General features: G+C 41.9%; 1 protein-coding gene across 1 annotated transcript in view; it reads left to right on the top strand.

Annotated features, from left to right (window-relative positions):
- LOC137283628 (endoplasmic reticulum magnesium-transporting P-type ATPase-like) overlaps window positions 1-20,930 on the top strand; it is a 71,107-nt gene that overhangs the window by 16,472 nt on the left and 33,705 nt on the right. Inside the window, exons 10-11 of the mRNA XM_067815221.1 lie at window positions 250-472; window positions 2,205-2,257. Of these exons, the coding sequence (XP_067671322.1) occupies window positions 250-472; window positions 2,205-2,257 (276 nt within the window). The remainder of the gene's footprint in view (window positions 1-249; window positions 473-2,204; window positions 2,258-20,930) is intronic.

Raw genomic sequence — 20,930 nt, 5'->3', positions numbered from 1 at the left:
TCTGTTAATATTCAGCATAACTTGAAACATTACAAATTGTAAATGTTGAAATTCCAGTGTGAAGTTAACAAGAGAGATGTAAGTTTGAAGCTCGCTTCTGAATTTAGGAAAATATGAACTAAAAGATCCACAATTTTAAACAAAATAACATTTTCCCCAAGTTTCCCCAAATTCTGGATGACTTCCTGAACCATTTTACAAATTGTTTTACCAGTGTACTTTATAGGTAATTGAAGGTTTCTGTTGCAGTCCCTGTGCTGTGTAGACAAGAAGGGCATCTTGTCTTGGCCAAATCCTTCAGCTGAGAAAATATTTTTCTTCACCCCTGGTCACCGTAAGAAAGTGTCCCGCACTAGTGACATTGCTGTACTGTCACAGACTCCCCTTACTGACACTGTCTTCAGTGACATCCCAGAGGAGGAGGCCGTCAAGAAGAAGAAAGACTCTGGCAGGAGGTCAAGTAATTCCTCAGGTAATATCATACCTCTGTAGATTCATTGTAGAATTTGTCTTTAACAGTGTTTGCCCGCGGCATGAACATTTACGAGTCATCATGACTCTCTGGTGTCATGAAAGGTAGTCCTGGACTTGTGGGAGTCAGCCTCAGTATGGAACTTTCATTAAGACGTCAACTGTGATTATTTAATAATGAAAAACAAGGTATAGCAGGTCAGGTGTTTAATCAACACTGAGCATTTAACTGGCAAACAAGAAACTAAGTAGTTTTAAACAACAGCAAATTACAAGCTTAGATTATCTGAACTAAGGGCCCAGTAGCATTGCATTAACAAAAACGCAAGCTTTTATATTCACTGCCTATTTGATATAATTTGTGTGTCAAATATGCAGGTTTTTTGTGTCCAGGCAAACACAGCTTTAAAAGTGGTGTCTGATAATTTATAGACAAATCTTCAAGGCTGTTGTCATGGCTATCTGCATGATTTGCCATTTGTCTCAAAAACTGCAAATACAGATTTGTGCATCAAATACATAGGTTTCTGTGTCGCAGCAAACACTGCTTTAATGATGATATTACGATTCATCGATACACACACATGCATTAATCATAGGCTGCTGATTTGGCAAGTCAGTGAACAGTCTCTGGGCTCTTTTTCATGATGTTATATTTTTTTTATGATGAGTTTTTTTTCACAAAATTTGCTAATTTCAGAGACAAGTTGTTTGTCTATGTCATCACCTGTAACTATGGTTACACTGTTTTGCTCAGAAACCACATTGCCTTGAAGCTACAGCTTAACTTGCGTTTCCAAAGTACTGATGTGTTTAAATATTTGTTAAAGTGATGCTGTTGATACATTTGCTTGTTTGGAGTATGGATACCTTTGGATTTGTAGGCAGTAAACAGGGTGTAAAGGATCACTAAAAATAACCACAGATTCATTATGACAGTTCTCGTAGACTTATGTTGTAAAACATACATGAGGCTCAAAGTATCCATGCAGCTACCTCATATCCCACAGTTTGACATGATTTTGGGTAGTCAGAATGCTACAATATCATGTGCATCCATGCCTACTAGAAGTATCTTCATGAGTGCCACAGTTTCAACAATCTTGAATGGTTCTACGTTTGTCTGATGTCCATAGTTATGGTAAACTGGTTTGAAAGTTGCAGGTGAGTCAGCTTTCAATCGATATTATCTCATGCCAATATTGAATGAAAGAATTGGGATTTATGGTTTTGATGATCTATAGTCCATTTGAGTCAAAATTTCTCCAATGAATTGCACTCTAACTCAAAACAAATAATCATAAATGACCCAAACTAATGCTAAAGTGAATAGGAAAAGCACACCAGCTCTACAGAACTTTTATATAATCTTTGTCAACAATATATAAAAAAGTTGTTTAACAAACCATCATTATTTTTGTTCGATACTGCAAGATTTGTGACAAGGGTGTAGCAACAGCTCAGGTAAGCGATAGGTGTGTGTGATGTTGATTTCATTGGTAGGGGATCAAGTTTTTGTACAACTTGAAACCCTGCTTTAACTTTTGTATTGTGTGTCAAATAACAGTGCATCAAGTGGTTCCTATGAGGCATTGCTTCATCTATAAAACAGCCACAGGAATCTGCTGAGATGGTGTAATTTGATTTACCATTCCTAAGAATGATGCATTCTGGGGCTTTGCTTGCCAATTCTCCAAAGGAAATGGGAACATGAATGTTTTTCCTGATTTCAGTGCAAGGAGTTCAGAATCATATCGAAGTGCTGGATCTCACTCATGATGCAAAGGTAGGATTCTTCCTGTATTATTACTTTCATGTGTGTGGTAGTCAAAACATTTTCCTTGGTGTGATGTCATTTCTGAGATGGGTAAAACTGAAACTCTAATGTGTGAATGTGAGCTTAGTTCTAACTCAAACACGGATGGATTATGAATCAAAAGCATTTATAGTCAGGAGGCCTCTCACTGAGAAAACAGGATTATCTAGATTTTGAGGATTGGTGTGTGTAATCATGTACAGTCAGCTCTCATCAATCCAACAATAATGTTATTGTTCAACTGACAAAAAGTAGGGAACCATTTAAAACAGTGATTATTACTCTCATTATTCTGACATTCTTGCATTCTGACTCCCACATACCAATCTAGCAACTGATTACTGTAAATATGTTGAAAAAACATTTGTTAATCCGACAATCAACACAGCCGGTCAGAGAATCCGACAGGAAACAAATAATCACATGTGAGTGGTAATTAGCGTGTTCCTTAGTGGCTACTTGACACCCACATCGGTGAACATCACACTTGTTACTGTATGTGTCTGACTATAAGTCTATAGTCTATAAGGCTACAAGTATAAGACCCCTTCCTCAACCATGTAAATTTGACCATTTCCCCATATTGGGTAGATCAACGTAGTGGCTGTTCAACACTGTAACATGACAAACACGTTCAATTTTGATGGTCAGCATCGAAGTTGTAAACAAATAGGTACACCTACAATATACCTACCACCCATATTGTTTAGTATCATGCCACCATAACCTTAACGCTAACCTTAAACCTTACCCTAACCCTAAGCCCTAAATAGAAACACAAGATAATTAATTGAAACGATTTAATTATGAAAAAATTATAGAGCGCAACACAACAAGTTATTACTTTTGCTGAGCTGAAGTTTGAATTTGGACGATCAACTGTATCTGACGTCCTGAAACGTCCTGCTAAGCGGTTTGAGTGTCTGTATGATTGATTCCAATGCTTCAAGCTATATGAGGCCAAAACATTGTTGAACACGTTGCAAACATTTCTCACACGCCTCTTAAAGGTGTTTGTTAGTGATTATATAGGTATGTTATGGCATCTTTGTAATACATGATAATAAGGATGTATTATTATTTTTTATTACTGTAAATATTTTTACAGTGAAGATGACTAAATCTTCCCTTTGTGACATGCATGCAACAGTATGATGGTCATGTCATTTAATTGATCTTTTCACGCAAATACATTAATTTATACAAACCTGTAGAGGTTATGAATTCTTTGAAGAATGTCCTCCTTGGGGTACATATATAGCATTAAAATGTCCATTTAAAAATGCCTACGACAGTTGTAACAATATTGAATAAATATTTTACAAAACAAAAACTCGTTTTTGTCTTGTGAGACCACCCCTACAGGGCCCCCACCCGGGCCCCTTAACAGCCAAGAGCAGGTAACTCTCGCCGTGTACCTCATACCTCACTTTTCATGCTGAGATTGTCAGACAGAATGTGGGGAGGCGGGTGGCCGTACCCCAAGGAGGACATTCTTCAAAGAATTCATAACCTCTACAGGTTTGTATAATTCTTTTTCAGAAGAAGTCCTCCTTGGGGTACATATATAGCATAAGACAGACTCCCAACGAACGTGAGTCGGGAGCGGCATTCTGTCTGCTGATGTGTACCCTACACACACTCTCATACACTGCCGAAGCTGCGAGAGATAGAATACACTTACCCAATCACCAAGCCGCTGATGTCAATCAGGCGGGGGCGTGGCAACATAGGGCCGAAAGAGCCAATCGACAATAACCCAGCAAAGGTGATGGACATATGACCACACCTCATGCCATTCACTGTAAATATTCCCCCAAACCAGCGAAGTAGTGCCGGGAATAACAGTGCAAGGGTAAATATGAGCGTATGTCGACGCTAATAGTGAAAAAAACGTCTAGAGGTAGTTTCTCTTTGTGTTTTTGTTGTTTTTATATATATATATATATATATATATATATATATAAAAACACCACCACCAGGGGATATCCGTCACCAATATAACAAGAAATGTTTCGTGAAAACCCACCACCAGGAACATTTCATGATAAACAAAGTCGAGATCTCAGACGCTCATTCAGCTAGGGGAATCACGACTCTGCCCACTGGTGAGAACTGTATGGCCAAACCGAGCACGTTCCCGTGAATGTTTGTCCAGTTGGTAGTGACGGATAAACGTGCTCGGTCGGCTCCAAATAGCCGCAGAGCAGATCTCCTCAATGGGCAGAGCCGCGGCATAAGCCTGTGACGTAGCCACTGCCCTAACAGAATGAGCCTTTAACCCATTAGGGATAGGTAACCCTTTATGAGTATATGCCATACAAATGGCAGAGACAAGCCACCTAGATATGGTTTGCTTGTTCGCCGGCAGACCAGCTCTTCCCCCGCCATAACAACAAAACAACTGGTTATCTTTTCGGATATCAGCAGTTCGTTTGATATAAGCCCTAAGGGTCTTACGGACATCTAAGACGTGAGCACGTCGAAGAGAGGTACCGGGCGAGGGAGGCTGCATGAGCTTAGGGAGCTCGATAGGCGCTGTAACATGAAAAGCGCCTGCGATCTTAGGACGGTAAGAATCCGGCAGTCTAATACTGACCCTGTCTTTGTGAAAGACGGTCAAAGCAGGATCCGCTGACATTGCATGAATGTCACCTACCCGCCTGCCAGACGTTACCGCCACAAGAAAGGCAGCCCTCCACGTTAACAGCTGGAGAGAAAGAGACGATAGCTCGTGAAAAAGAGGACCGGACAACCAGTCAAGAACGACTGACAAGTCCCACAGGGGACTAATCCGCCGGACAGTCGGACGGATCCTATCCACACCCGCTAAAAAACGCTGAACAAGAGGGTGCTGCCCCAAGAGAGCACCGTCAACAGGAATATGGAATGCCGAAATGGCCGTGGAATAGCCCCGGATAGTAGAGGCGGCTAGGCCTGACTCTAACCGGGACTGCAAAAATTCCAGTACTTCAACTAGAGTTGAAGAAAAGGGATCAAGAATCCCCCTGTTGACACACCAGCGCGCATAACAGGCCCATCTATCCTCATATTGAACGTTTGTCGAATCCCTCCGCGAAGCCAGAATTGTGTCTGCAACTGGTGCAGAAATTCCGCTCGCTTGGAGGCGATTCCTGACAGTGGCCAGGCCACCCACTGAATCCTGGGATTCGGGTGCGGCGCTCCGTTCTGGGATAGTAAGTCCGGTCGAAAGGGTAAAAGGACAGGAGGCAATGCCAGAAACCTCATCATTACCGGAAACCAGCTTTGAGACGACCAAAGAGGAGCAAGAAGCACTAACAGTCGAGCTGGTTGGGTGGCAAGCTGCGAGAGGACCCTGGGAATCAGCGGCAGAGGTGGGAACGCCCACAATACCCTGTCCGTCCAATCGAGCTGGAAAGCGTCCTGAGCGATGGCTCTCGGATCCGGTATCCGAGAACAAAACACCGGAATCTGGTTCGTCCCCCCAGAGGCAAACAGATCCACCTGAAACGATCCGAACAACCGGGAGATAATCCCGAATATCTCCCGATGCAACATCCACTCGTGAGGAGCTAGGACACGTCGAGAGAGCGCGTCTGCTCGAACATTGTCCACCCCGGGGAGATACACGGGACACACCCGAACATTGAACCGGTCGCACCACTGTAGAAAGTGCCACGCCTCCTCTAGGAGGGACGGAGAAACCGTACCGCCCTGTTTCAGGATATAGGTCATTGCCGTCTGGTTGTCCATCTCTAGACGTACCACACAGCCTCGAACCGTCTCCCGAAAGTGTTGGAACACTAGCCGGACAGCTCTCAATTCGAGCACATTGATGTGCAGGCGCGTTTCGTGCCGTAACCATAGGCCCGAAACTGAATGGGCGCCCAGCACGCCACCCCACCCTGTGAGGGAAGCGTCCGTCTGAATTGAAAGGGTTGGTGAGGGAGCGTCCAGGGGTAACCCCCTGGATAGATTCCCTACCACTGTCCACCACCGTAAATGAGGAAGGAGCCACTCCGGAGTGAGGAGAATCATCTCGTAACTCCTGCCGTGGGACCACATTCGCGCCAAGGCGTACTGAATGGGTCGCATCCTCAACCGCGCCCTCCAAACAACGTCCACCGTCGCTGCCATGTTGCCTAGCAACTGGAGCCAAACCCGAGCCGAAGCCGAGGGGGACTCGAGGAATTGCATAACAACTCTCTGAACTTTGGAGATCCGATCCGGCGACAGGGAGACTATGCCTCTCGCTGTGTCGAACCGTGCGCCTAAGAAGATCAGATCCTGTGTAGGAACTAGGTCTGACTTCTTGAGATTGATAATCCAGCCCAACCTGGTGAGAATACACATTATGGCGAATGTTGCGTCTCGACTCAAGTGAGCGGCAAGTGCTCGTATAAGCCAATCGTCCAGGTACGGGTGACAACACCTGCCCTGTGACCTGGCCACTTGCGCTGGGATTAACATAAGCTTGGTGAATACCCTCGGAGCCGTAGCGATGCCGAAGGGAAGCACCCGAAACTGATAGCATACCCCGTCGAAGGAGAACCGCAGGTACTTCCTGAACTCGGGATGCATCGGAACATGCAGGTACGCATCCTTGAGGTCGATGGACGTAAGCCAGTCGCCTCTTTCTACAGATGAGATCACTGACCGTAGTGTCTCCATCTTGAATGACGGTACCTGCAGCATAGTGTTCAGCCGTTTGAGATTGAGAATCGGTCTGAACCCTCCGTCCTTTTTGGTGACCAGGAAATAAGTGGAGTAAAATCCCTCTTGTTCCTGGCCCCCTGGAACCACCTCGATGGCCGCCTTGTCCAGTAAAGACTGAACCTCGGCGCGGAGAACCTCGGCTTTCTCCGGAACTACCGGCACAGGAGTGCGCCGAATTCCGGAAAAGGGAGGCGGGTCTCTCTTCCATAGTGGTAAGTGGCCGTCCCTGAGTGTGGATAGGACCCAGGGGTTGGAGGTTACCTTTTCCCAATCCGACAGGAAGTGGGAAAGGCGGCCACCCACAGGAAGGTTTGGCAGAAGGCAATGAATGCCCGACGTCGGCAGTGCTCCGACTGCTTGATTCGGGATCACTTGCAAGGGCTCCGGAGGATGACTTACTGGGAAGCCGGGGCCGACTTCCCTTTCCTCGGAAAAGGATGCTGGGGCGCCGCAGCCTTGCCCTTGCCCCTACCCTTACCCTTACCCTTCCGCGCCTGCAAGGGCTGTGCCCACTTAGCAGAGTCCTTGGCCGGAGCCGAAGGATAAGCGGAGGAAAGCACCGGGGGACGCGCACGAGAAGTGTGAGGCTGTTCTAACAAGGGTTTAGACTCCTTGAATGTAGACACAGCCTCCGCGGCCTCCCGGACTACTGATGCCGCTCCCGGGAAGAGAGTAGATCCCATCCGGAATGGCAGTGAAAGTAGCGCTTGTTGAGTGGCCGGCGAATACCGTGCCACGGACAGCCACAGTCTACGGAGGCCCATAACTGCAGACATCATCTGACACGCCGAGGACCTGATCGAGTCCCGCGCCAGATGTGACTGCACCTCCGTAAGCTGTTGAGCGAGCGTAGGGGAAACACACTCCTCCTCAACACCGCCGCCGTCAACAAGCCGACGCTGCAATACCGAAGTATATGCGGCGTGTATTGTGACCTTAAGGCATTGAGCTGCATTTCGGTACTGCTCCTCAAACGACCTATAAGCCGATTTGAGGGCAGTAACGTTAGAGGTGAACGGAGGCAGGCGGCGTCCTTGCTTAGCCGAAGCTAAGGAGCTGCCAGAGGAACCCCCCAGGGCGACCGATGCATAGATACAGTCGTCGACCACTGGAGGGTTATACAAGTCAAGATCACCCATCAGGTAACGTCGGTCTAGCTCCGGCAAATCGAAGCGTGACCGCGCTCCCGTTAAAAGAGGGTTAATCACTTCTGACAAAATAGAAGGGAGGATGCGCAACCGAGAATCCACCACCTTGGCTGGGGCAAAAGCCTCACCCGGCAGTCGGAATTCCTCGGGGTCAGGTGTCGCCGAAGCAACCACGACCTGCGGCAGGACAGAAGCAATACGCTCCCGTACCTGCCTCAGCGAGGCGCCGAGCGAAAACGAAAACTCACTCGGCCCACCCCGGTCCTCCCCCTCCTCCATTATCTCCTCGGCGCGATCCCCCATGAGTGACACCTCAGATCTGTCATCTAAGGATAGCTCCGGGGGATCGGTCGAGGGAACATCCGAAAGAGAGAGAGGCCCGAGCAGAGCCGAGCGGCCCGACGCCATAGACCCGACGCCCGAGACTGAGTCTGGGTGGCGGATCGCCGGCAACGCTCCCAACATAGGCATGGTCCCATGACCAACACTGGCAACCTCGGAGTGGCTGGCAACCGACTCTAAAGTCGGTTCCTGCGCACCCCTAATGGAAGTCCCCACACCGGCGCCAGAGGCGTGGCTGGGGAGTCCCATGGAAGCCGAAGCCGGATACACACCCGACTCCGGACGAACGCCGATCTCCTGACGGAGACCGGACATCGCATCCGAAATCAGGGTATGCACCGACGCCATTTGCTGCTGTAACAAAGACGAAAGTAAATCAAAAGTTAACGGTTGCGAGGGTTCAGTGGGAGGTGCTGCGGAGGTAGAAGCCACCGCTGGAGGTGGAACCGAAGTACCCTTCGCTGGTTTTGCCGTATCCCCCCCCGAGACTGACGCCGAAGACGCCTTCTTAATATCTTTTTTAGCTTTTTTTGAAGGCGGCTCCTGAGCCCAAATATCCCCCCCCGCCTGGATCAAAGATCTATAAAAGATCAAGTCTGCATGACGGGATTTTTGAGCCCTGGGGGAAAAGTCCTGACATACGGCGCATCCTTGCTCGTCGTGAGCTTCCTCCGCCAAGCAACGCAGGCACAGAATATGCTTATCCCTCGGGGGGAGTTTTGCGTTACAAGTAGCACACACCTTGAACTGGAAAAAACCGAACCGTGCTATGATTAATAGCAAGGCCCGTTAATCCAACAAACACATGAGTATTTAACAGAAACAATAATACGCACTGGCGATATTTAACCGTTAAATAATAAGAAAGCTATTTATGAAAACATACAATAGCATATAAGGATTTCTTTACCATGGAAAAGAAAGGTAAAAAACCATACAAATATCCGGTTTGTATTTAAAACCACCTAAAAGAATAGGCAGAAGAAATAACCACCAGGTACGTGCCGCCCGCCATCTTGTCAGCCACATGACTGAAGACCACGGTAGCCACGGAAAGTTACAACATTTCATGAATGAAAAAGAGTGAAATATGCATTCCTAATACCGCCCGTGCGTTAAAAAGGAACCATACATACGGTTTTCGTAGCTTTCTCACTCATTTCTCTTCAATTCGTAGGTTCTCTAAGTATGAGAGCTTGCTGATGGACGACTGTCCTCAAAGACGACAGCATGAAAAGTGAGGTATGAGGTACACGGCGAGAGTTACCTGCTCTTGGCTGTTAAGGGGCCCGGGTGGGGGCCCTGTAGGGGTGGTCTCACAAGACAAAAACGAGTTTTTGTTTTGTAAAATATTTATTCAATATTGTTACAACTGTCGTAGGCATTTTTAAATGGACATTTTAATGCTATATATGTACCCCAAGGAGGACTTCTTCTGAAAAAGAACTGACATTCTCGTTAATCTGACATATTTCTCTGCAACCACAAGTGTCAGATTAGCAAGAGTTGACTTATGAAATTCCATGTCTATTTTTAGTAACAACCCTAGCGATTATTGTCATTGGCTGGACACCTCACTTAGCCTCGACCCAAATGAGTGGCATTTTGGCATGAGGCTATGGTGTATCACAGTAGTAAAAACTTAGTGATGGGGCATGGATAATTAACCCATTCAACACCGCAGACCGGAACCTGACTGACATATGAATCATTTTTTAGATCTGTCACTTTTCATTCACAATGTATAAAAACATTTATCATATTTCAAATTACTATATATTATTGACAAAAGTAGAATTGTAAACTATTTTGCGTAATGTAATCGAAAAAAATATATTTCGGACACATACTTTACCGAAGTTGTTTCAACGTACTATTTCTATCTTCTATTAACATGTAAAAGTATAGAACTATGTTCCCAGTAGCCTCTATCACAAGGACATGAATCTGCTCCATGTAGTCTGGCATGGCAGTATGGCTGCAGTAGATGCCCCTGTATATCATGCAGTATGGCCTTTATCATTGATAAATTCTTTGTGCCCTTAACAATGGACTTCACAATGTTGACAATGCAGCAGAAGTGATTTCTGCACTATTGTCCTACCAGCACTTTGTTTATTACAGTTAATGTAGGGAATTGGTGGATATCTCGCAGATGATGATTGGTTCATTACCAATGATCATTTATTGAAAAAAAGTTGGTTAGCGCCATTTTTCAGATTTTTCTGTTCAGGTTATTGCAGATTATATAATTGTTCTTCAAGAAATGTTCTGTCATAACCTTGCAGAAAGTGAAGTGAGTTTTCTAAGAAATATTCACATTTTCAGACCCTGACAACTTCTATCATATGTTTCACTGTCAAGTGTTTCAAGCACTAATCAAGCACCATTAATTGTGTTTGGTTTATATTGGTTGTATGGTAACAGCAAGCATTCTTTGATTGTTTCAACTGATTGGAACACCATTGATACCAATGTGTACCTTTGTGATGATCTTGAACCATGTTTGCCCTGCTCTGAGAGGCACCATTGCCATACATTAAAAATACTGAGTACAACATGAAGTGTATGTGGTAATTTTTCCATTTTGTCAGAAAATACAACTGGCTAATAAAACCCCAATTTGCTGACATGAACTCTTTTATGATTTTATTGGTGTAGGAGAAAACACGCCTCCAAGGTTTTGTTAGGCAATGTAGAACCGGAGGGTTAGGAATTTCCGGACCGTGATGGTTTTACATTTTCTACCAAACTGAGGAGATGTGTTTTCTCTAACATATATACCGTCAATGATGGGTAATTACAATGTAGATGATCATTTAATGAAGCTACATAACAATAAATGAAGTGCGCATAAAATCAATGTAGTGGCAGTAACTATAAGTATATAATTTAACCCCACCACCTTCGTCAGCCCAGTGGCCGTGCGGTAAAGCGTCTGCGTATGGATGTGAGATTTGCTGTTCCAATCCTGCTTCAGAAAACAATTGTATTGTGAGTTTTATCTTGACCGATATTTTTCAATTGATTTCAAACACTCATGTATCATTTGAATGTTGATGTTCATATAAAGTTAGGAAAAGTAAAATCTGGCAAGCGGTCTTACTAATGAAAAGTAAAACCTGGGAAGAGGTCTTTCTAGCGAAAAGTAAAACTTGTCCCTCAAAACAAAAACCTCAAATGTGGTTATCCAGGGAAAACAGGAGATGACCCAATATATAATGAGAAACCCCCTTAAGGTTTATAAAGTGATCTCTACATCAGTTTTCGCAGTTACCAGGGTGCTTATTATGGTAAATACATCATAATTATAATATTTTAGCTGCATGCAGTGTGATGTGTCTCCCAGTGACTGTTTTATTGTCCAACCACCTTCTGCAAGGTTATTGCAGTTTAGAAATGTCTGAGGTGATGTTTGAGTTATTAAATGAAAGACAGTTTGAAATGCCATATAACAGTTAGTGAATGTATGTGTTGTATATTAAATGTTTTTCAGTTTTGAGTAAAGAAAGACAGGAGCATATTACATATTTCCTGCTTGCATATAGTCAAACCCTGTTTATCTGGACATTTTGGTTTCCGGTACACTTGGAACTTTTCCGGATAGTTAGGTGTCTGGTTAACCGGATCAAACAAGCAGAACATGTTGACAATGTATATTGGAAATTTAGCTATGGGAATGGTTTGAAAATTCTCCATGTGGGCTTTGAATCATTGGAACTGAATTTTGCCTAAAAATCATACGGAAGGCAGGATTTCCAGTCTGTGAAAACGGGGTTTGACTGTATGCGGTAGTATACTGATATTATTATGAAATTAACATGTTAGTGTCTTTATGAGATCGTGTCTAAATCCTTTTTCATCAAGATTGAAAACTATAGGCAGAAATTTCAAGGACACCTTTACCTTAACAGCATTTATTAGCATCCAAGTCCAGCTATATTTTCATGGTTTGACTTCTGGATTCTTTAAACCACATTGACACATCTTAATATAGAATGAGTGAGTTTAGTTTTACACTGGTTGTAGCAATATTCCAGCAATATCCTCGCGAGGGACACTGTTTCTGATTTGAAGTATGTATGTATTCAGTTTTTGTACAAAATATTACTTGGCCTGTGAAGTAGGTCTAAAGGGCACATATTTAGGGAATCCACATCAGTGGGTATTTAGATATCTGGGAGAAATGTATGTAGCTACCCTGAATTGTATTTTAAAGACGATAAGTGTGATATGATCATTTATGACTTCCATGCACTGTGAAGAGTTACTTCCCTTGAGCATGTCAGAAACCTATGATCTTTGATTTCATTCCTGGTTCTGGATGTGCCAGAACTAATCTTGTGCTTGTAGGGGTGTCTCTCTCTCTTTCCATCTCTCAATCTCGACTTGTTGAAAACCCAACACTGCCAGTAATTTAGTCTGCCATGTCTTCTATAGTCTGTTTGGCTCTAAAGCAGACCTATGAATTGATATTTAGCTCGAAAACCTAAAAAACTAAATGGAACGCTCATCATAATCAAAACATCATACCAACTCTGTCAGGTTTTTGCAGATATTTTGTCCTAAGAATAACAAAAAAATTGTTTAACAAGCTATCATTGAATGACAGAGTTCACTGTGCGAGGAGTGTAGAGAGACGGATAGTTATTCCAAAAGCATGTGCACAAGTGCCGACAAAGTTATTTATATACCTTTTTTGAGACTTAAGTTATTGACATCAATACAGTAAACATGCACTTGTCTATAAGGCATTAACTGTTACTTGAAAGTTAAAATGATAATTTAAAGATTCTATGACTAAAAAAAAAATTTAAATAAGCAAAATGATTAATACTGGAAAGTCAACTGGACACTGGTACAAAGTGACATGCAAATTTGCTTGCCCAACTGAAAAGAACAAAATGGACTGGAACATCAGGCAGTGGGTTATTTGCACCCCTGTATCTTGTGATTGGAGGTAATTTTTAACTTACCTTACCATAGGTCTTATGCATATTACCTCAAGCTTCGCTAGAAGAGATCAGACAGTCGTTGATTCGCCATTCCCTGGATGGCTACCTCATGTAATCTACGAATTTAGTCACGGAAGTGACGTGATTTCCCCACTCGCGCGATCACTTTTACCTCTAGCGTTCGTCTTTTTGGACGTGTTTGGTTCGCTTAGTTTACCTACTTTGTGGTTCAATAAATTTGTTTCCTCACGGGTAGGTATGGTTTGTATCCCTTAGGTGTGCGTGTTAAGGTAAGTAATCATTTAACTGCACTTACTTTGCTACCTCGTGTTGTTTTTTTCTCTCACTTCGGGGTGGGTTCGCCCGGGTCGTGTGTGAGTGCGGCATGGCGTCCGTGGGGGTATTATATCTTGCTGGTTTTTTCTTCCTCCATGTGATTTTCCATGTCGATTAGTAATTTTGCCCTTGTTTCACAGCATTTATATGGTTTTTTTTCGTGCCATGTTGCGATGTACGCAGGCAGCCATTTTGGTTGTTTGGACTTCGCTGTCACGAGCTTACGGGCGTGCCTACTTTACAGTGGGGGTGCGTTGGTGCTGCATTTCTGGTATAGGGGTGCATCTTGTGATTGGAGGTATTTTAGGGATGGACAAGGTCATATATTTTCACCAAAGATATAAAATCACTGAATCTTCTATACAAATTGAGTTTCAGATGAAAAATATCTGTACTGTTCAAATTACTTCAGGCTGGATTTGTACAAGTTAACAATAACAAACAAAAATAGAAATAGGAATGTATAACTGACTATAAACATGGAGAAATATTCATTTTAAGTGTATACAAATGCTATTTTGTTAACCTTGTCTGCATGCAAGATTTTAGGTATTTTTTACAGAAATTCCAGATTATTTGACACTTTCAGATATACATTTAATTGTAATGTTAGTTAAGGAACACAAGTGTATCTTGCATAAGGTGTAGTAAACGAGTGTTTGTGTTTTTTTAAAGTATGCACTTGCATAGGCCCTGTCTCCAGACAATTTATTAAAGAAGCAAGTGTAGATAAGGGGATAGTACAGCCCAAGGATGCCAGTCCATTAGAGAGATATTTATATGCTTTAGAAGTTATAATTTAAACTATTAATTATTTTGTAAGTGATTTGTACTATTCTAGCTCTTACTCTGACATCTCTAAAGTGGGATGTTTTTATATTTTAAAAAGTTTGTTTTTTTTTGTTTTTTTATGTTGAGTAGTAGAATACTTACAAAGTTTAACATGAAAAAAAAATTGAAAGACTACTCCTTGCATGTAAAAGATTCTCATAAAATCACACTTCAGGGAAAGACCCCAAAATACTCCTTTTGGTCAAACACCTCTTAAATAATATGCTGTCTGTTACAACTTAATTACCAAAAGTGTAATGATGCGAGTTAAAGTTTAAAATAATTGTATGGAAAATACAGGTGGCAAACAGTAGAAGTAAAACTTCCTAAACCAAGTTTTCTCATTTCACTTTCTGCAGTTTTGCGCTCCCAACCACTCATAAGGAACAAAAAAGTTCAAGTTGACTGAGACTGTGCTAATTGACTCCGCCAATAAATAGGTTGTCCAGACTGTTATAGGTTGAACTGCAGGCACAACCAGTGTGCTTCTACGTCAGTAGTGTCCTCTCTGTCTAGAGCAGACTGTCCCACATACTCTCACCAGCCTAGAAAACTGATATAAATAAACATGAAACGGGCGGGCAAGTCCATTTTAACTCGGTTAGGGGGTTACTTAGTGGCGCGCTCTGCACCAGATTCACCCAACCCCTATTTTAATGATCTCTCCCAGGTTTGATGTCACCATGACATATAACTAAAGCTTTAAGGGAGGAGTTAACACACATTTTAAATCTTAACAGATAAAGCCTGTCACAGTTTAAAAACTGGCACTTGACTTGCCGATTTTTTTTTAGGTCTGATGTATAAAAGTCGGCTGGATATATTGACTGACATTCTGACCTGTGAGTTGGTTATGACCTGTGGATAAGGTTGCTGTCCTCTGGCGACCTCAGCTGACCCGAGTCGGCAACTAAACAGAGGTAGACAACCTAGAAAAGGGGTCACTGTCTCCTTAATACACTAGTGCACAAGCAAAAACAGCCGGCTAGGCTAGGGGTGAGGGTTCGGCTAACTCCTCAGATGAGTGCTACTTTGCGAAAGCTGTGAATGCCACACATTGAAACTAGAGCACTAGGCTGATCTGTGGGGAAATAGCCTGTTGGTCAAGTACCAGCTTGCCTTGGATATATTGATTAATTTATGATGTGGACAAAAGACATTGTTATGCTCACTTAAGAGGTGATTGTGGTTGTTTGGTTTTGATCATGACATATTTAATGTATGAACCTCTTGTGTTAACAAGGTATGAAATGGATCCGCTTAATTGGTTAAGGAGGTGGATGTATTACTGTCAATTAGTATCTATATCATTGTATTGATGTGAGTTGATCATCTCATTAAATTTTGAATTACCATCTTGAAAATGTTTCTCTTGAGAATGTTACTGTAATGTATGTATTTTTGCCTGTTTTGCAGTCAAGATTAAAATAGGACATTTTTCTATTTTGGAACTTTATGTAGAAATTTGTTGTTTTATGAAGATACCAAAATTTGTATGATTAGTTTTAGAAAGATTGCCATGGCTCAGTTGGACCATCAGTTTATTTCTTTTAATTTTTTCACAATAAAAAATATAAATACAATTTATTGAGAGAAGACAACAAGGAAAACAACAAGAATGGTAAAAAGTTCCTTTGTATAATAGCACTGAGAATACTTTGAAAATGAATTTTGTTGATTAAAATCTTCAGTCGGTGTTTTTCTTTTGTCTATATTTATGATGATATTTGTGAAAAGAGAATATTTTATCTTTTGTAAAGGAAAAAAGTTACAGTTTTATGAACTGGAATTTTGAAATTGGAGTTGCTTAGTAACCATGTATTCAAAAACTTTATACAATGACCATGGAAAAACATCTTGTTTTCGAGAATCGAAAAGTGAGTCAACATATTCTGATACAGCGTTTGAGGTTACAGTTAAAATTTATTCCATTCTGTCAGCAAGCCAGTCAGTGTAAAAATGAAGTGTGTACTCCAAAGGGAAATTAATTTACTGATTTTCTATGCACCAAGTCACACATTTAAATGATGAAAGTAGTTCACTTGCAACGTGCAGTTCACCCACATGTTAACACCCACGTATGACTGACTGACATTTATGTAGGGTCATCTTGGTGTGATCGACATTGTTGGTGCAGTTGATCAATGGTGTCAATCGTGCTGACACTAGAAATGAGAGCAGGCAACAGTAGGATATCAGACCATTGGGTTAGTCCATTGAGTTATTCTTTTGGAACATACCATTGGTTGGTGATACTTTCTCAGTGGGAGATAATTTTAATGATTACTTACAATGATAATGTGCCTGGTAGGGATATGGTAATGATGTCAGGAGTATAGTAGTGATGAGGTTTTGGGGTTTGTAGTGATGAGGGGTGGGAAAACAGTTCTGATTAGGTTTAGGGTGATGACTGGTAATTTGGTTTGGCTAATGCAGTGGTGATGAGGGATGGGAAGGCCGTATACTGATTAGGCTGGGCAATAAAGTGGTGATGAGGGATGGGACAGCTGAACAGTGATTTGCTGATTAGGGTTGGTAGTGATGATGTCAGGAGTGTAGTGGTGATGAGGGGAGGGGTGATAATGACCAGGGGACAAGGGTTGGTAGTGATGATGTTTAGAGGGTAGTGGTGATAAAGGATGGGGGATGATAGTGACAGGTTGGTAGTAATGACATCAGGAGGGTAGTGGTGATGAGGGGTAGGGTGATGGTGACGGGTTGGTAGTGATGACGTCGGGAGGGAAGTGGTGATTAGGGATGGAAGTGGTAGTGACAAGGGTTGGTAGAGATGAAGTCAGGAGGAAAGTGGTGATGAGGGATGGGGATGATAGTGACAAGATTTGGTAGTGATGACATTGGGAGGGTAGTGGTGATGAGGGGTAGGGTGATAGTGACAGGTTGGTACTGATGACATCGGGGTGGGGAAGTGGTGATGAGGGGTGGAGGTGGTAGTGTTAAGGGTTGGAGGAGATGACATCAGGAGGGAAGTGGTGACGAGGGGTGGGGTGATATAGTGACAGGGTTTGGTAGTGATGTTTGGAGGTAGTAGTTTGTTGGCCAGGAATTGCAGCTGTGCTTAGGTTTTGGTGGGTGGTAATGATGAAGGAGGAGGGCTGTGGTAGTGAGAGTGACTGACAGGGATGATGAAGGGCATGAGGATGCTTTTGTCAGAGAGAGTGATTGTAATTGGTTGTGTATTAGATTATAAGATGGTTCTATTTCAGCAGGGGAATTTCACTGGAGCAAAAAGTATTGAATACTCTATATGTAGGGTGTTTTAACAGGAGTTTATCTTTTATCATGACAAGTTTTATGAAGAAGATGGACGACAATTTTTATGATATATAAACCAATCAAAAACTAGGGGATATTCCATTTTGCAAGCATACCACTAGCCAATGCCAATGCATATGAGAAAAAGTAATATGTATGCATGTAGATTAAACAATTCCACAAGGAGTGAATAAATTGTCACATTTTCCCTCAACAGGCATTAATTAACCAGATACAATGGAAAGCTCTTTAACAGTCCAAATATACTGCTGAGTCAGGGTTTCCCTTCCTGTGTACAATGGGCCAGTCCAACTTCATTGACTACCCTCTGCAGCAGCAAGAAATTACTGTCACCCCCAGTCTAAAATGGGAATTGTTAAATAAAGAAAGTGTGCCAGAAATATGATTGCCCCAATAATCTCATTATCGATTTAGACTGTGGGACACTATGTCTCTCCACTTCCCCTATTCTGAATGGATTCTTCCACTTGGAGGCAAATACAGGTGACAGACAGCAGGCCTTCTCCAGGATTAACCCAGACTTCCAGAATAATGTTGGTTGAATTCATTTTGTTGAGGGGGAAGGACACTGTCAGTTGTCATTGAAATGAAGCATTGAAGGACAAATGGTGTTCTGTTAGGTGATAAGCAATGAAGCAGGAAGCAATGTCTGGCATTGATCTTACCAATGTGATAAGTGCTGTATTAAATGTCTGGCAAGTCCAGACGTCCTAAGTCTGACCTCCCTTCCTGAAAGGAAGGTAAGCGAAATAGACTATCCCAACCCTACTCTATCAGGGCCAGCTTATGAGGAAGTCGGTCAGAGGGGATAGGTCATCTGTGAATGAGACAAAAGTGCGGATGTACTCTATGTTCAAGTGTTAATTCCCGGTCCTTTGTATTGTAGTATTGGTTTGTTTGTTTATGAGCCATGGTTAAGGTTATTATGACCCAGTGCAGGTGTGACCTCCCATCAAGGTGGTGCTGTGGATATAGCAGCTCCTTAGAGAGCAGACATCAACAGTTCAGTCGCAGGAGGCTTCATACCAAACATTGTTTAAATATGATTTTTGCTCTGTCCCAGCTTGGCATTTGGAATTAAGGAGATAAAACAAGGACTGCTGTTTATTACATGTGGCAGGGTATCCATGTTATACTCACAGTGGTAAAATAAACTGTGTATTGAAGTCTTGAGTGTTGCCTTGCAGCCTTGCTGCAAGGCTGTACTAAAGGCTAAGCCCATCTATATATAGTAATTTTATCCTTTAAAGATATGCAAGTCTAGATAAACCAGCAGGATGCCAGTTTGTTAGCGATATATTTATATTTTTAAAGGTATCATTTAAACTATTAATTATTGCCTTAGAGACTTGTGCAAGTCTAATAGCCTTTTTGGAAGAACTGCATGATACATCATGGATGTATAACAAATCTATCTTCATAGCAGACACCCTTATAAACAAACAGTTCAAGAATGAAAGGCTTTAGTAGGGACAACTTGGGTCATTTTTGTGTTACCTGTGAAAGTCCCAGGGTAGAATAGGCCTTCAGTAACCCCTGCTTGCTAAAAGGCTAAAAGGTGACTATGCTTGTAGGAGGCGACCAGTGGGATCGGGTGGTCAGGCGCTCTGACTTGGTTGACACGTCACCGGTTCCCAGTTGTGCAGATCAATGCTCATGTTGTTGATCACTGGAACGTCTGGTCCAGACTCGATTGTTTACAGACTGCTGCCATATGTCTGGAATATTGCTGAGTGCGACATAAAACTGAACTTACTCATTCTGTTTTTTATGTACCCTAATTATCAGAGCCATGTCTATGTCTGATTGACAGAAGCAACGCAACCTTATGATGTGCATTAATCTTGATTGTATCTCTAAACCCCTGACTGCAGTGTGTAGTAGGAAATCAATGTTCAGAAGTGATGTAATGTGAAAATTTTACAAAACGCATGCATCATATGATTTAGAGAATAATTAGTACTATCCAACTTAAAGTCATTATATCTCTGTCCTTAAATGTAGTTTAGGAGGTTCAGCAGGATTTACTCAAGGTATATTAGTTAGAAAATATCATTTTGAAATAGTTGATAAAGGAAAGATAATAATTATCTTATGGCTTCTATCCTTTAAGCCGCCTCTACACATGTTGTTTTGAATGTTTCCTCAACATTCCTGTAAGATATTTGTAGGTCTATAGATATCTCTGAACTAAGTGAAACAAGAGCCATAAAATACCTTGATGATGATGTACTGGATGGACAGTTAGTCGCTGTAGTGAAAATGTTTTTGACAGAAAAAAAACCAAACCAGTTCACAGTGAAATTAAAAGTAGACTTGCGACGTAAAGAATCTAGACTTGGTCTTTCTTGGATATATTTGTTTCAGGGTCTGCCATAGAAGTTTCTTTATAAATTTGGATAGGGTGTTCAAGAGAATGTGACAATAATTAGATTCTTCCGTTTACTTGTGCTTTAGTAAGCTGGTTTAGAAAAAAATGAACTGTAACTATTTTTGTTTCCCACAGGTGCTTGCTGGAGAGTGAATATTAAAACAAAAATAAAATTTTAAGTTTTGTATTTAGTGGTCTGCTCTTAAAAGCATAATGATGGTATGCATTAAGAATTCAAGGTTATCTTTACACCTGGTATCATAAAAGTATGAAATGATAATTTGGATTTGGTATTACCGAAGACCCAAGATACTTGAGACAATTCTCAACATATTTGCTGAGTATAGTGTTAACCAAAAAGCAAACAAACAATAACCACTACTGGTGTTTCTCATGTATTACATCACATCACAGCTTGTATCATCTAAATTATCTCCCTTTGTGAATGAAAGACTGCCACTTTTAAATTTTAACGAAGTTAGATTGTGATACATAAATACACAATTCTGAATGCAAACAGATGGAAATAGTTTACGTGTCAGTTGATTATTGATTAAGTAAGTATAATATACTGGATGAAAAGAGTTTAGGATATTGGTCTTTTTAGGATTGATATTTTATCAGTGTGTCAATGAAAAGTAGATCATTATTCAGAATTTCAAAATTTA

This window comes from Haliotis asinina, chromosome 5 (assembly GCF_037392515.1).
Source record: "Haliotis asinina isolate JCU_RB_2024 chromosome 5, JCU_Hal_asi_v2, whole genome shotgun sequence".
NCBI lineage: Eukaryota > Metazoa > Mollusca > Gastropoda > Lepetellida > Haliotidae > Haliotis > Haliotis asinina.
This window is presented reverse-complemented; position numbering and strand designations above follow the sequence as displayed.